Raw genomic sequence first — 17,671 nt, 5'->3', positions numbered from 1 at the left:
ACTGGAAGCCCCAAGCCATCTCCATTTAATGAAACTGAATATGCAAAGGCTTTGGGGTTTGGCACCCTAACTATTCCTTTCTAAGGATGCACAGAGAACTAGGTGTGGGAAGAAGATAAAAGTGACCTACCAATGCCTAGTCATTAACTCTTTTTATTTATTTATTTATTTATTTATTTATTTTTTTGAGAGTGTCTCACCCTGTTGCCCAGGCTGGAGTACAGTGGTGCGATCTTGGCTCACTACAGCCTCTCCCTCCTGCATTCAAGCCATTCTCCTGCTTCAGCCTCCTGAGTAGCTGGGACTACAGGAATGCACCACCACACCCGGCAATTTTTTTGTGTGTTTTTAGTAGAGACGGGGTTTCTGCACCTTGGCCAGGCTGGTCTCAAACTCCTGACCTCAAGTGATCCAGCCACCTCCCAAAGTGATCAGCCTCCCAGAGTGCTGGGATTACAGTGTAGGCCACTGTGCCCGGACCCCATGAACTCTTAAAATGCAGTCTCCCTATGTAGGGTAATTTCCTCCCTGCCCCACTCTCTTTGGCCATTCTGTCAGCTTCTGGAAGCACTGGAGTATAATCCACAACTCTTAATGCTATCCCTGGACTGTGGGTTGCATACATGTCTATTTACTTGCCTTTTTTTTTTCTGCTGATAAATAGTGCACATATTTTTAATATTAGAACAAATGCTCTGAACTGCATCATTATAATCTATAAAGTCTATTGGAGAAGCCTGGGTACTAGAGTTTCTTCCTTTCCTCTTAGACACTCCCAGACACTTCTGGGCCTCATTATAAAATCTCCCCAGTTAAGACATTCATAAAAAGCAAAAATTAAGCAAGATTCAAATCTTGGTGAGTTGGCAAATGAGATGAAAACATGCCTTTTCTTTCAGAGATACATAATGACCATCAACCTTTCTTTCTTCCATGAAACAAAAATAGAGATAATCAAGTATAAGCCAAGGCAACCCCCTCAACCTAGTGAATATAATTAATGAAAAGCTCCTTTTCAGTTGAAGGTTTATTATGGGCCAGGCACTGGGCAACTGCTTTGGAGACATTAGTTTGTTTATTGCTCCTAATGTAACAACTCTATAAAGTTATTAATTATTCCCATTCTGTAGAGGAAGAAACTGAGAGCCAGAGAGTTAAGCCTAGCAAGTAATTGGTGAACCATGGTTTGGATCTCTGTCGGATTAAAGCCTGTTCTCCCACCCCTACAACTTAGTGGGGTAGGTCCCCCCTTCTCAGAGCTTTGTGGGCAAATTGATTGAAAACTGAATGGTTAATTTTGTTTTGTAGGGTGTCCTGGAATTAATAAAACTCGAGGAGTGGGGCTGCGGCTCCTCTGTGGACTAAGTGTGTGGTATCACTGCTTAGGTCAACAAGTGCCTGTCAGGGCCGGAAATGCCCGTGGAGCAGAGGGCCTTTGAGTCCCGGGGAAAGACACCGTGGGCTGCACCTGAAGCTGCATGTTTGTCTGGGTGAGTTCTTCTGCTTTCTTTTCCAATGACATCACCCAGACCTTCCTCTTCTGTCTGCAGCGGGTGGCAGCTGCCCGGTTCCGTTCCAGAAATTTCCGCCGCCTCTCGTCCGGATCCTCGTCTACCACCCTTCGCCGGCGCCCCCCTGTGGGCTGGGGTGGCTGTATTGTCTGGGTTGGCTGCATCTGTTGTGTTGCTGGTGAAACCTGCTGGGACAGAGAGGGAGGAGGTGATGGGGATAGGGAAGGACGTGTTAGGTAAGGGAAGAAACCCAAGCTGATGTTAAAAAGCCAAGCACAGAAAGTCTATCGTTTCAGTCAGCATATGAGACTTGCCTCCTATGAATGAAACAGATGATGAAATCACACTCATGAAAGAAAAGGAAAAGCATCACTGACCTATATTCTATGATGTGTTGGCAAGATATAGGAATGACTCGTGAAAACATGTAGTCAGATGGATTTTTCCCTGACAGGCATTTGGCCGAATCATGGTAGAGGAAACATTTATTTTTCTCCTTCAACTATTAAAAATGTTTTACTGACGGTGTGTTTAAAAACTTTAAAGTAAGGGCCAGGTGTGGCGGGAGGATCACTTGAGGCCAGGAGTTTGAGACCAGCCTAGGTAACATAGCAAGACCCTGTCTCTACAAAAAAAAAAAAAAAAAAAAAAAAAAAAAAAAAGGAAAAATTAGCCAGGCATGGTGGCGCATGCCTGTAGTCCTAGCTACTCTTGCTTGAGCCCAGGAGGTTGAGGTTGCCATGAGCTATGATCGTGCCACTGCACTCCAGCCTGGGCAACAGAGCAAGACCTTGTCTCTAAAACAAAAACAAAAACAAAAACAAATGAACAACTTTAAAATAGCCAATGTATGGCTACAGGGTGAAAACAGAAAGGTCAGGGTTATTATCACAATATGGATGACTCATCTGTCATCTGCAGAAAACCTCTGAGCAGGTTGTGGGCTCCTTTCATTCTAATAGTGGTAAAATTGTGTTCCTAACATACCTCTGGGACATCGTTGCCACTGTGGCTCCTATGAAAAGAAGCCCATGAAGCCAGGAAAGCAGATGAAATCCTATTTTGACTATTACACAGTTCTTAATGCAGAGGACTAGCTGGACCTGCACACTCCAGCCGGGCCTGCCTGCCCCTCAGAGCGCTCACCAGGGTGAAAGGAGATCCAGGAGAGCTTTCTAGGTGATTGGGAAGCTGGGCCTTTGAAAGCATTAAATTGATGCCTGAAGCAGCACTGAGCCCTGTCATACTGTGTGTGTGTGAGATAGTGAGAGTTGCTTGTGCATTACCATACAGTTACATTAGAAGGAAATCCTGAGTGGCAAAGCACTTTATTAAAAAGTTTTACTATGCTTATAGAGTCCTTGCAAGGTCTGTGTGGGACTCAGCAACATCTAAGGCTTGGAGACCCCCACACATAGAGCTTTATTTCTATTCATAAGGCAGACACACAGCACCTTGTGAAATTTCTACGCCTGACTCTTTATATGTCTGGACACCTAATGCTTTCCCTCATGCACTTCACTCCTTCCTCCTTCTTCATTCTCAATAAAAGGTGTTTTTTTTTTCCCTCTCCCATTTCTCAGTCACTCAGGTTTATGACGGTAATACCTATAAAGTTGTTTTACAAGAGACATTTAACCTGCAGAAATAACAGGCCAAAAGTTTTAAAAATGAAGCTCAACAATCTTTTCTACCACATTCCAGCACTATGATTGAAATCAATCAGAATGACTGTAATTGCACTAATAATGGCTACTGGTTGACATCAGTTGACTGATGGTGATGTATTTTCATCCAAAACTCTATCAAACCGTCTATGACTAACTGTAAAAGAATCAGGCCCAGGGTTGAGGTTGAACTGCATCTTAGTAATTTTATGCAAAGCAAAGACATTTTCTTTTTTTCTTGAGACGGAGTCTCTCTCTGCCGCCCAGCCTGGAGTGCAGTGGCGCGATTTCGGTTCACTGCAACCTTTGCTGCCCAGGTTCAAGCGATTCTCCTGCCTCAGCCTCCCAAGTAGCTGGGATTACAGGTGCCTGCCACCATGCCTGGCTAATTTTTGTAGTTTTTTAGTAGAGACAGGGTTTCACCATCTTGGCCAGGCAGGTCTTGAACTCCTGACCTCGTGATCCACCCGCCTCAGCCTCCCAAAGTGCTGAGATTACAGGCGTGAGCCACCGCACCAGGCCAGGAAAGACATTTCCTAGAACTGTTTGTTGGTGACTATTTTCCTCCCGATTATAGAGGAATAACAAAATTAATTAACTGTCTAAGGTCTTACTCATCAGAGTTGCTAGTGAAGGCGTCATCCTTGTTATTGGCAGGGGCTTAGCACTTGTCATTCCAGATGCTAATTCCTGAGCTAACTACTGCAAAGAAAAGCATTAAGAGGGAATGTGCTAACTGCTCGGATATTTTTGCCTTTAACTGTTTCCTTTTGTGAATTATAATCTCTTATTGCCAGCCCCAGACAAAACCCTCAAATAGGAAAAAATTGATTTTTAATCTCCATTGCAGGGACTTATCTTTCAATTCTGTATCCTCCTACCCTAAGTTTAATCAACCTGTAACCCATGATACTTTTCCTGTGCCTTCACCCAAAGGCATAAGTGACGTGGTTTCAGGTGTAATGTAGGTTCAGGATTGATTAAGAGAAATTCCTTGAAACCAGCACTCTACAATCACATCCTTACATGCAGGAGGAGCACAAGAAGCCAGGAGAAAATGCAAATACAACCCTAAAACCAGAATTTGTATACCTGGTAATTATTGTTGCTTGTAATTTTATTTTTAAGGCAGAATTCTCTTGGCATAGATGCTCTGAAAATTTTGATCAAAAGTAATAAATTATAATTTCAAAAAGGCAGATTTTATTCCAAATCATCTTAGAATCTCAGAATTCAAAGGATTCTATTCCTACTTTCAGATAATCATACAATTAAGCAAAATGGCAAGATCTCAGTAATCAGCCAAGTTAATACAATTTAAGAGTGGTATTTTGGGATACTGCCTAAATGATCTGGTTCAAATTTTAGCAAGACCAACCTGGGTTCTTTCTTTTTAGCATACAGTTAAAAAAAGCAACTGTTCATGAAGCTAATTACAATAGCAATTAACTAATTGCATATACTATTGGCCACTTACTGACTTGAAACAGAGGGCAATTGGCTAATTGGTAATTAGCTAGTGAATGGCTTTTATATTCAAAGAATTGTTATATAACTTGCTCTGTGAAATAACTTGCCCACAAAGGCAACCAAACCTTGATGTTCTCGTTTCCATATAAATTAAGTACAAATGTGAATCAATTTGCCCATCATTGACTTTGTAGTTTTTTTTTTTTTCTTTCTAAATACATGTTCTAGTATGGCGTTTGACTAAAAATGTGACTAAAAATGTTCTCTGGATAGCATTTGATTGCTATACAATTTGCTAAACTTCTACTGGTTTGGAATAACATATTTTGAACACTGTGTCAAGGGCTTTACAGAGATTCTCTTATTTAATACTCATAAGAGCCTAGGAGTTTAGTCTACTATTACCCAGCCCCATTTTACAGATGGGAAAACTGAGGGGTAGAGAGGTTGTTTCTGTTCACAATCACACAGTGAGGAAGGCAGGAAAAAAATTAAGGTTATCTCATTCTAATGCTCAATTCTTATTCACAATGTAGAACACCTCTAAGAACCTTGCAAAAGACAGTTTATCTAATGAATAGCTTCGAGAGTTGCTTGTGCCTGACCCATTCTGTGGATGGCTGTCCAGGTTTGGTGCATGTTAATGGAGGGGGGCTCAAGAGTTCAAAAAGCTGCCGGGTATAAAGTCTCGTCTCCAGAGGCAGATGACAGAGGAGACAGTGAATAAGTGTTTTTTGGCGGTTCCATGCTTCCGACACCCTTCTGATCCAGCTGGTTGGAAGCTGGCAGTGTGGACTGGGTGGAGGGTATGGATGAAAGTCATTCTGCTTGAGGATCCAAAGTGTCTAGGCCCAGCCATGCTCCTGGACATGCCCTTCATCCACTTACTAAAACTCACTCCAGTACAGGACTCGCCTCTCTTCTTGGCCGTGGGTGACATAATGTCTGCCTGGTCCCCCAACCCTCTTTCAGTTTTGTCTAAATGCTGGCTTTCTTTGCAGCCACTCCTGGTGACTCTCCCCCACTGGGATTTGGCCTTTCTCTTGGTCTGATCATCTACAGAACTTGGCTCTCTTTCTGTTCCCTCCAACGCATTTCTCATTCAGGGGGATGAGTCACCTCTCTTCACCATTTACACAGCACCTTACGCCCTAGCATCCATGATGGAGCTTCTTTGTCTGCCTTGAATTGTTACTCTTTAGATTTTTAACATTCACTGTTACTCAGAAGATTGCCTGTTGTATTTAACTTCCATTTTACAGGTGACAAAATTGAGTCTCTATGATGTTTTAAAACATAGCAGCTAGAACCAGGGTTAGAATTAACTCGTTTTTCTCATTCTTAATTCACATCTTTCTTCACAAGCTTAAATTCTTCCTAATCCATTGATTCATATTACTTTTGAGAGGGGCTAACTTTCTGACACACTGCAAAAATAGATTTTGGAGAACTTAAAGTTTATGCTTGCCCTTAGAGACTAGACCTGATATTATTTAGTATATTATTTATAGAAATTATGATCTGATAGGGTCTTATGGGTAAGGCTTGCCTCCTAGGAGATAAACAGAGCCCCTAGAATGTGAGATAGAACACCTGGGCTTGTCAAACAAGATTGCTGCAAATGACCCCAGCATTAGAGCTTGCACTGTTAAGAAGGAGAATAAGAAGGGGAAAGAGATCACGGAAAAGGTCTACCTGTGCTTGGTTGCCGGTGTGCAGGGGCGGATGTGGCGAGGTCTGGTGATGTGCTGGGTGTGCATGAAGGTGGGAGTGGGAGTGGTGATGTGGATGGTTCTGCTGGTGATGGGGTTGAGGGTGAGGATGGTGTGCTGGGTGCTGGTGCTGGTGTGGGTAAGGGTGATGGGGTGGCAGTGTCTGGTGCTGATGCGGGTGCGAGTGCATGTGATGGTGTGGCGTCTGGTCCTGCCGGGAGCCCATCATCTCCATCATGTGTCCCATGGTGTTCATGTTCCCATTTGACATGGCAGCAGGGTGGTGAGTCAATGCAGCCTTCAACCTCTGAAACAGAACAAAAGGGAGGGGAGAGAACAACTGAAGTCAGTCATGTACATGATAGAGATTTAAAAGCAAAATGACTCACATTTTCAATTCTATATTTTACGATGCTATTGTTAATGTTTCCTACCAGTAGCTATCTTGCTACCAGTACAAGATAGCTTTTATATTAATTTCATATTTTCTTATATATCATGGTCAGTAGGAGGGTCAATGTCAGCCAAATAGGTTAATTCAACTGTCAAAGCCAATGGGCAGGATATCCTATCAAGAATTACACATTCTACTAAAAGGTATTTCCTATGATCCAATCATGCATTATATCGTATCTACAACTGAATGCAAGCATACACCAAAGAGCACCATTCAATATGGTGATACCACTGAACAAAGAGCCTCCATCTGGTGTGCCACTGTATTTAATTTTTTTTTTTTTTTTTTTTTTTTTTTTTGAGATAGAGTCTCGCTCTGTCGCTGAGGCTGGAGTGCAGTGGTGTGATCTCGGCTCACTGCAACCTCCGCCTCCCAGCTTCAAGCAATTCTCTGCCTCAGCCTTCTGAGTAGCTGGGATTACAGGCACCTGCCACCATGCCCAGCTAATTTTTGTATTTTTAGTAGAGATGGGGTTTCATCATCTTGGCCAGGCTGGTCTTGAACTCCTGACCTCGTGATCCATCTGCCTCGGCCTCCTAAAGTGCTGGGATTACAGGCGTGAGCCACCGTGCCCGGCCAGCCACTGTATTTTGTAAGAGTCACAAGAACAAATGCTCTTGCCTCTCAAAATATTTCTCAGACACAGAGAATAAATAATTTCAAATTTTAAAAAGTAGAGAACTAATCTGATTTTAGGGCTTAAAATTAGAGTTAGTAATTTACAAGCTTCGGAGGTAATGTGTAGGTCTTTTCTGTTACCAAGATTTTTCTTATGGTCCCTTCCAATACTCTTAATTTTTCTCACTCAATAGCTTTCTTTTGACTTTGAGAAGGGAGTGAGGAAAATAGAAGAATATGAAGTATTGCACCTCCTTTGATGGCCACATCAACTGGCCAGATATATTTCTAACACAAAAGCATTATCCATTCGTAAGCAGACATGCACACAAATAACTTGTACCTGAGTCTAAAGGAGGGGTCAGCAAACTTTTTCTATAAAGAGTCAGATAGTCAATATTTTCTTCTCTTATCTTCTGTGTCACAACTACTCAACTCTGATACTGTGGTGCAAAAGCAGCTGCAGACAATGTATAAATGAATGAATCTGCTATGTTCTGATACAACTTCAGGGACAGGAAATCTGAATTTCATATAATTTTTACATGTCAGAAATGTTATTCTACTTTTGATTTTTTTCCCCAGTCACTTAAAACTTGAAAACCATTCTTAGCTCATACACTGGACAAAATTAGGCAGCGGGCCAGATTTGGCCCTTGGGCCATCATTTGCTAACCCCGTTCTAAAGATTCAGTTGATAATCAGCTTAGTCCCAGTTTCTTCAAAATTGTTTCTTCTGTGACACAGTCAATTATCATCATATCCCGAGGGGCATAATGTGCTAAGGACTGTATAATGCAGTTACTCGTTGGAAATATATCTTATGCAGAGATGATTGTCTAATTGGCAAGCTCCCATTGGCTTCATGAAGTATTCACCAGGGGACTGAAAGTTCTTTCCAGATTTGTGTTCTTATCTGATTCATGATAGTGGTGTATAATTGCTGGGCAAGGAAACAGTTGTATTTAAATGATGATCAAAGCTACCATGCTCTAACACTGTACAATATTAATGATTCTCAACCAGTTACATACACTATTGAAAAATACCAATTCAATTAATCAAAATCCTTAATTAAACATAAAGAGCCTCTACCTGCTAAGAACGAAAATAAATAAAAAACGAGAGGAAAGGATGGTAGACTGTATGTTAATATGCGGTCATCATTTAAAATATTTTCGTCATCCTGATTCGGTAGCCACATAGTCTACTTCTCACCTCTTTCATGAGCAAAAGATACTGCACAACAGCTACTGACCTTCATAATCCTGAAGAAGTTCAGCATCCTAAATGTCTGGGAAAGATTAGATGCTGGGTACTGTGTTTCCTCCTTTTTTTTTTTTTTTTTTAGATGGAGTCTCGCTGTGTTGCCAGGCTGGAGTGCAGTGGCAAGATCTCACTGCAACCTCTGCCTCCCGGGTTCAAGCGATTCTCCTGCCTCAGCCTCCCGAGTAGCTGGGACTACAGGCGTGTGCCACCATGCCCAGCTAATTTTTGTATTTTTAGTAGAGACAGGGTTTCACCATGTTGGCTGTGATGGTCTCCATCTTTTGACCTCGTGATCCACCTGCCTCGGCCTCCCAAAGAGCTGGGATTACAGGCGTGAGCCACCACACCCGGCCATGTTTACTTCTAAACAGAAAAGTGAACTAACACTTCTCATCTCCAATTTTGAGCAATGATTTCATTGTTTTTATAAAAATGCTTATTATAAAAATTTAAGCAATGCTTTGCAATGAAGTCAGCAACAATGAAGCCAAATGCGTTGTTTATATCTGGTGGGTGAACAGCATTCCAGACAACTCTATATATGTATATGGAGAGATGAAAGAATAACTAGAATAATTTTGTAACTGTGGAATTAAAATAGCATGTAATTTAAAAAACTTTTATTTGACTATGGCACAGCAAAGAAATGAAAATCTGGGGTATTGCTGGGTTTTAGATACATGTTTCTTTACCCCCAGGGGAAGTTTTTGGATGATACTTCCGAATTTAAGGATGAAAAAATATGAAAAGAGGTTATGTTGAAATCATCATGCCTTTTTAAAAAAATGACATGATGGAAAGTATGGACTTTCTAAACTATTCCTTGTAATTTCATCACTATGAAAGTATACTTTTTATAATAAAAAATCAATTACTACAAAAATATTAGATAAGTAAAAGCCACTTGCCTAGCCTTCTCCCCTAAACCCCAGTCCTGTTCCTCAGATGTAACACCACATATCCTCAGACATTTGCTTTGCACAAAATCAAGCTGTTTTAATACATAGTTTTGTATCTTGCTTTTTGTCCCTTTAGCAATATATCTTTGACAGCTTTCTATATCTGCAAAAATAGGTAATAATAATGGCTAGCATTAACTAAGTACATGCTATGTGCCAGTCCTTGTTCTATATGTTTTACAAGTATCAAGCTACCTCATCCTCAGAACAACCCTGTAAGGCTAAAGGAGAGGCAAAGCCACTCTACCTCCAAAGCTTGTTCTCTAAACCAGGAAAGAATGTGCCACAAGCCATGCCATTCACACTTTGCCAAAAAGAGAAATGAACTGTGTTTTGCCACCTCCCCATCATCAAAAGGAAAAGCAGAAAGTGCGAGAAGGGGCTAGAAGAGCTGACAAGAGGAGATGTTATTGCCGAATGGTCCAGCAATGGCCACGTGCAAGTGTTACTCAGCACACAGCTAGGGACCTGGATGCACTCTTTCTGAAATTTAGTGGAAGGGAGAGGGGATGGTAAAGAATTTCCAGGAACCTCATCTGCAGCAAAGAAAGGATTGTCCAGGGCTCAGCATCTTCATCTCCCTTGTTGTATTTGTGAAGAATTGACACTTACATTTCCCCTACTCCAAAACACAGACATGATAAGGGCCGTGTATCCCTTCTCCCTGCCTCTACTTCCTCACCCTTGGCTTTAACCCTTGTAAGTCTGTCTAATGCTCAGGGGATGAAGGTCCAAGCCCTTAATATGGCCTAGCTGTGGTCCCTGCAGGGCGTAGGCCTGCCTTCCCATCAGCCCTTTCTCTTCCCACCCAGCCACACTGGCCAACTTTCAGTTTCTGGAGGGCGCATCATGCACCCTCCAGACATGGGGCCTTTGCGTTTCACAATCTTCTTGCCTAGGACGCTCTTTCCCTTTCTTCAGATGTTCTTCAGACATTCCCTTTCTTCAGTCCAGGCTTCTCCTTAGTAAACTTCTCCCTGGTCTCCTAGTGTAAATCAGTTCCTGTTGTTATATGGTCCTAGTAGAACCATATTTCTTTTAAAAAATAGTTTAGTTTGTAGCGATATAATTTGAGTATGATTATTTAATTAATATTCATCAACCATCTCAGATTGTAAGCTTAGAGCAGAAACCATGTTAGAGTTTGCTCAGTGTTAAATACACAGCTTTAGCACAGAGCCTGATACATATGATACACTGAATTCATATTTGTGGAATGAATGAAGGAATGAATGAATTAAACTTTCTGAGGCTTATGATAAATGCAGCATTTTAATCTTGGATCACTGTAGCTGGTATTTATGTGGGAGGATGATTTTATTAGTCAACCAAGGTTAGCAGAATCAACTACAGAAGTCATGTAGGCAGATGGGCTGTAAAAGTACAGTCAAAACAGTTTACTGCTCTACACCCTGCCTGCCCTCTAGAAAACAGTAACAGAGAAAAGAAAACAGAAGTAAGTAAGAGGAATGCCTGTTAATTTTATCTTGATGTATTTTCCTTGAAAACATGGCAAGGAAAATAAAAAAATCTATGTAGGAGTGGGTCATTGTGCCATCCCTTCAAAGCTACAAACAACTTTTCCACCTTTAATTAGGAGCAAATGGAACCTGACAAATAAATACGATGCACCAGATCTTCATCTCTCAAATAATTAGCTTATACTGTTAAGGGAAATTACTTGATTGCCTCAAGTCTATTCTTGCACTGTTAAGGCCAAGACAATAATGCTAGCAATGCTTTTAACATTCTACTTAACTATTTATTTACTCAACAAATGTTTATTGGGCTTCAACTATGTGCCAGGTACCATAATAGGCACATTGTTATTTGCCCACTGTTTGAAGGAAGTGGAAGATGCATAAAACCAAGCTTTTTAAAACACCAGAGAGAAGAAATACACACTTAGATGTGGAGATGAAGACTTTTGATCACCCCTCAGAAAATGATAGGCCTCTGGGTTGAGTCTACCCTCTGAGCAGCAGCCTGTGTCATATTTGAAGGAATGCAGTGAAGATAAGTGATTATCAAGCTGCTCTGCATATGCCACAATGAATATTCTCCATGTCATTTCAAAACAGCGTGGGACACTCTTTGAAGTCCTAAGGAACCTACTGCATCCCTGGATCCTGGTGCCAACAAGAGTCGCAGTTGCACTGTAAATCATTCAAATCTCCCAAATATAGAAATTTCTACTCCACTCTCTTAGGGATGATCAATGACCAGTAAATGGGTCTAAGCTGTATTTTGCAGAATGATTTTTCTTTTTGAAGCTGGACCGTGTCTTGTTTTAAATAACATTCCACCTAATGCCAAGAAAAGGCAAGGGAGAGAGAGGAAAATTAATGAGCAAATAAACATATTTTTCAGCTATAAAACCCAGGGCTATTACTGACATGACTGCAAGAAAGAAAGAAAAATGATTCTTGTCGACTTTCTGTCATCTTCTACCATGTTCATTTATACGAAAGAAAATTAGGGGAGGCGGCGAGAAGCCTGACGCACAGGTAGTTTCAGTCAAAAGGAGTCATTTTCATTTGGTCCATGTATTTTCTAAGCTCCTGTCCACTGTCCGCGACGGGAGGGTGGGCCTGCTGCCGGGTTCTTGGTAAGGAACCAACTATTCGCCTCCTCCCATCCGAGTGTGGCTGCTGCTGTCATGGCCCAGCCCTAGTCCCTCTTTAATTTCCCGTTTAGCTCAAGTTTGCATCATTGGCATGTTGAGTGAAGCCTGGGTACACCCACACGTCATTACCGCCACAAGCATGCATGCTTGTGTGCCTGCGTGAGTGTGCACACACACAGCACACCCACCCACACCCACCCTGGGCAATTTATCTCCCATTAGCAAGTGGCTCATGCCAATTAGAAACATTTGTGGAACTGTGAAAACATCGCTTCTCCATCTTCAACAAGGCTGACTGCTTATGCTTTATGGACTCTGAAAGCCGAGCCGAATTATTAAATGTTAATTGAAATTCAATTGAGTGAGAGTGAGGAAGGTTGGAGTATTCTTTCCAGAAAGGTTTTAATTATAAATGGCTGTTGGTTTTTGCTCCAGAAAAAAAATGTGAAAATATCAAAATGTAGTGTTTCTGGGTTGACCACAGAAGTAAGAGGCTCTCTACATACAAATATGACAAAATCTGAATTCATATTTCCTTCCAAATACAAAATAATTGGCCTCTGTGGCCTCTCCAAAGCTTTACTGTAATTTCTCCTTTTTTTTTTTTCACTTTCCAAACACAGTTGATCCACAAAAGCAGTCAACACAGGCTTCTGAATGGTCCAGTCAGTGGTTTGAGACCAAAAGCCTTCACTGCATGAAGCCTTCACTTCATTGCTTTTAATAGCAATGATTACCAACTTCCTCTAGGTATCAAAGATTTCTGAAATTATTTCTGAATTACCAAAAAAGCCCAAATTGATACTTATCCACTGAATTTAACAACTATAAATGGCCAGCTTAGATCCCCAAATGCTTTCAAACTTGGAGATGTGGCGATAGACAGAAAAACAACAGTTCCGTGCTGTGCATGGGATTAACTAAGATCATACTTGGCTTAATCACTTGGAATAAAATCTATTCCTTTTAAAACTTTCATAAGGTAACTCAGCTTTGATGGTTCTGCAATTTAAGTATTCTGATTTAGATTTTGGTTTGCTAATAAAACTTCGAATAAGTCCGCCAGGTTGGAAGGAAATATTACCCAGGAGGAAAAGGATTCCATAAGACCTAGAAAAATAAATATTCCTATGATTTGTCACATTACATCATTCAAACTTACTAACTGAAGATATTAGAAAGGATGTAATTAGTAAATAACACAAAGGAGTTGTATTAGAAATCAATACTCTAGTCCATTGGGAAATGATGCCTGGAGTATCACAGGATGAAGTACCATCCTAGCTCATGAGTAAGGATGGTATTTCAGAAAAGTAGAACTTCAGCAGATCTAATGTAAGCAAGAAAAAGAATTTGGTGCTTGATCAGACTAAGTGCTAGGTGATACACTGCACTTTGATGTCTAAAAAGCCAAACCCCAGAGACAAATTTTAGCAATTTCCCTGCCAGCCTTTTCCATATTAATATCTAAATCATATATTAATTACAGTTCTGTAAGAGTGAGCCTTTAATTTATTCTTGCTGAATGAAGAAATTAATGAATGCACATTTATAGAATTATTTTATTGCAGATACCCCTTCCCTGTGTCTCTTGGACTCAGTGGCTGTCTTTTATAATTCAGCAGGAGGGTGAGCATTTTAAGAGGCTGTGCATTTCAGCAGCTTTCAGAACAAACTTCAATCCTGAGAGCCACAGCTAGTCTTAGCTCCATCATAAGGCAGCTCTAGGTCCTTAGAGAAGTAAACCACTTAGCGCCATGTGCCTTCATCTACCTAACAAAGGAGGGCATGATTCTTCACTCCCTATTTCATCAGAGAAAGGATCCAAGTTGAGGTTTACTAAGTAAAGAAATCTATTGGAGAAATGAGTTGGGTGAATGTCTAAAACAAAGAAAGAAAAGTTATCATTGCAGAGAACTTCAGAAAAACAACAGAAGACTTAGAGTGAGAAGTCTTGGTTTTAAAGCCTGGCTCCAGGACCTTGGGTGATCACCTTAAGCTTCAAATTCGTCTTCTGTGAAATGGGGGTACATAATGAGATGAGAATCTGTGTAAACCATAAAGATATACAGCAGAGTCGATGGAACTGAGTTGTTTTGTGGATGAGGAGTGGGTGGGTAGGGGTGAAGTTAATATCAGCTTTTGATGAAAAATAAAGCACAATGGAATATTATTTGTCCGTACAAAGGAATGAAACACGGACATGTCCTACAACATAGATGAATCCCAAAAGCATTATGCTAAATGAAACAAGCCAGACACAAAAGGTCATGTTTTGTATGATTACATTTACATAAAATATCTAGAAATACTTAAATCATAGAGACAAAAAACCCAGATTACTTATTGCCGGAGGCTGAGGGGGAGGATTAAGTCACTGCTTAATGGTTCCAGAGTTTCCTTTTGAGATAGTGAAAATATTTTGGAACTAGACAAAGATGATAGTTGTACAACATGTCGAATGTACTAAATGGCACTAAAATGCACACCTTAAAATGGTTAATTTGGGCTGAGTGCAGTGCCTCACACCTGTAATCCCAGCACTTTGGGAGGTAAAGGCAGGCAGATCACTTGAGGTCAGGAGGTTGAGACTAGCTGGTCAACATGGTGAAACCCCATCTCTACTAAAAATATAAAAATTAGTGGAATGTGGTGGCAAGCGCCCATAATCCCAGCTACTTGGGAGGCTGAGGCAGGAGAATTGCTTGAATTCCGGGCGGTGGAGGTTGCAGTGAGCCGAGATCATGCCACTGCACTCCAGCCTGGGCAACAGAGCAAGATACTGTCTCAAAAAAAAAAAAAAAAAAGAAAAACAGTTAATTTTATTTTATGTGGATTCTACCTCAATTTAAACAATATTTTAAAAAAGAAAGCAAAAGAAGAATGTCTTTTCTTCTGACAGTGGGCTGATAGAGAACTCTTGACTTCATCTGAGACTTACTAATATTCATTATGTTGCCACCTTATGCGAAACACTGTATTATGAAACAATGAAGACCAAAAAGATATTTGCCCTACAATGACCAAAGTCAATGCCAGGGTTTTAGTATTTTTCTCAGAGAATTTGGCTCCTCTGCCAGATGCTGGTACCCTCCTTTTCTTACAATTCTATTATCTACCAGCTGGCTTTGAACCAAAGAGAAAATGCAGAAGCCACAGCCATCAACTCTGTATAATACAAAGCCAGTCGAGAGTGTTTAACGCACCAGATGAAGAATTAGTATCCGTAAAGATCTTGTCTAATGAGAAATTGAGCAGGAATCAGTATAACATCTTATGCTTGGTTTAACAAAAACAAAACAAAAAGCATCTTCTATCCAAAGCAGCTTAGAGGAGATATAGCTTGGGGCTAACATATATGTAACAGAAGGGTGTGGGGATTTTGACTTCGCAAAGCATCATTATGCAATGCACACATCAAAACAGCTGATGTGATTTTTCAGCTGTATCAATAAAACTAAATTAGAGAACTCAAGAGAGTGAGAGTCCTATTCTCCGCAGGGCCATGATGTGAGCCATACAAGTCCAGGTCCCTCACCTGCCTGCCCCCACCAAAGATCTAAACATCATATCTAATAGTGTTGGATTTTTCTCTAGGGGAGTATCCCAATTCTGAATTGATGGGCAGGCATGCTATTTCTATTTATTTTTCCTCTGTAACACTGGGATGAACATCCCTATATATACATCTTGGCACGTTTGATGATTTCTAAAAAGTGTTCATTAGTTTTTTTAACAAAATCTGATGAATTGATCCATTTAGTTGGGTTCAACTTCTGGGCAGAGACAGTGGTGGTGGTGACACAGTGTGTGTGTGTATGTGTTTGTGTGTGTGTGTGTGTGTGTGTGCAGGTATGCACATGTAGGGAATGAAGGCTGGGTGTCTCTTAAAGGAGTTCTAAAGGGAAGAAATGCCCTGACAAGTTCAGCTTTAAAAAGCCTTTTTGGGGGTCTGATTTTCTTATTCCATCAATGTCCCCATACTCAGGTGAGATATTATAGATCCCCTGTTCCTTTCCGGCTGCCGAGCTCCTTAAGCATTATGTCATGACCTCAGGTACTAATTTGGCCCTAGAAAATATTATATGCTAGTTTCCCTGGGAATTTTAAAGTCACTAAATGCACAATGGAAGTAGAATAAATATTTGTTGATTGCCAGCCTGCCTGCTGCCTGAAAGTCTCCAGTAGTAGTGCCTAACTATGTAATGTCTTTGAAGCAGTGGCCTATAATTTTCTTTATAGAAAGAACGCTTTCTGTTGGTGATTGCAGGGAGAATAATGCCCTTTGTCTTGCTAACAAACACTACTCACCTCTAGTCTCAGCACCTGCAAACCTGGGTAACTTTAGGTAAGGGCTTATTTCCAGCTTTTATCGAAGAAGAAAGTTCTATTGGAAAAAAGTAATCCCTTGTTATTTTATTTTGGATGAACTTTTAATCAGAAACACAGGCAGTAACATATGTTAGAAAAATACATATGAAACATAGAACTTTGCATTTATAACCCACCATGGAAAATCCATGCTAATGCAGCATTAACTTTGGGATTTTAATTGCACAGAAGTCAGGAAATTCAGAGTTCAAGTTCCCACAGCAAACTTTACTCCACATATGTATCACAGGGCCTTTCCTGAGTGAGTGACCTAATTATTTGGCAAAAAGGGGTGCAATGGAATAGTGATTTCTCTTCAATGCTACACGTCCCCAAATCCCAAGCAAGATGGACAGAGAGCAACTCTAGCTACACAAATGGCACCTTTTCAATGCACAGTAGTCCTTGGGTATGTGCTTGGTGACCATCGTGACAACAGTCCCTTTGCAGTGCGTGCTGCAGGAGGTGCAGGATTTGGCAGTGTGCTGCTTGGGCGGGACAGCCAGTCGCTGCCACATCACCCAGCTCTCTAGCAGATCCTCCCCCAAGCCCTTGGGAGGGCGGCTGTGCTCGGCTCGCTTGATGGACACTGTCCTTTGCTCCATTCCCAGAGGGCATCTCAATAACTGATGCTTAAACTTTGGAATCTGGAGGTTTGACTAAAAAGCCCTCAGGGGACTGGAGATGGAACCTTCTCCCAACACATGTCTACCCCTCGAGACAGCTGTCATCTGGCTTCCCTCCAGTTGTTGGGAAATAGCAAGATGTGTACCATTGGGCCTCTGTTGTAGACATTCGGTGTTCTGGCCAACAGGGCCTCAAACTTTTTCTAGTAAGAAGTCTCCTGGTTTTTCTAATGATAGGGTAAGTTGACTGTATGGAAGTTTAGATTGTCTTGTCCCTTGGTATCCATATCTGAGGCTGTCTAATGTGCTCTGTGGGTGTCCAGTCCTGCTTTTTCTCCTTGGGAAAATAGTGATGGTGTATTTGGGTCCTCCTTGGCATCTGTTG

General features: G+C 41.1%; 1 protein-coding gene across 12 annotated transcripts in view; it reads right to left on the bottom strand.

Annotated features, from left to right (window-relative positions):
* CREB5 (cAMP responsive element binding protein 5) overlaps positions 1-17,671 on the bottom strand; it is a 416,043-nt gene that overhangs the window by 15,020 nt on the left and 383,352 nt on the right. For 8 of the 12 annotated variants that reach the window (XM_009452831.5, XM_063815284.1, XM_063815288.1 and 5 more), the window contains 2 exons: positions 6,344-6,667; positions 1,469-1,696 (listed from right to left, as the gene is read on the bottom strand). In XM_009452831.5, the coding sequence (XP_009451106.2) occupies positions 1,469-1,696; positions 6,344-6,667 (552 nt within the window). Of the gene's footprint in view, positions 1-1,468; positions 1,700-6,343; positions 6,668-17,671 lie in introns of all 12 variants that reach the window. The other 4 variants (XM_054687448.2, XM_063815287.1, XM_063815282.1 and 1 more) reach the window with 1 other exon arrangement.

The sequence above is a fragment of the Pan troglodytes genome, chromosome 6 (genome assembly GCF_028858775.2).
Source record: "Pan troglodytes isolate AG18354 chromosome 6, NHGRI_mPanTro3-v2.0_pri, whole genome shotgun sequence".
Classification (NCBI taxonomy): domain Eukaryota; kingdom Metazoa; phylum Chordata; class Mammalia; order Primates; family Hominidae; genus Pan; species Pan troglodytes.
The sequence above is the reverse complement of the archived record's forward strand: the minus strand, read 5'-3'. Positions and strand labels throughout refer to the sequence as shown.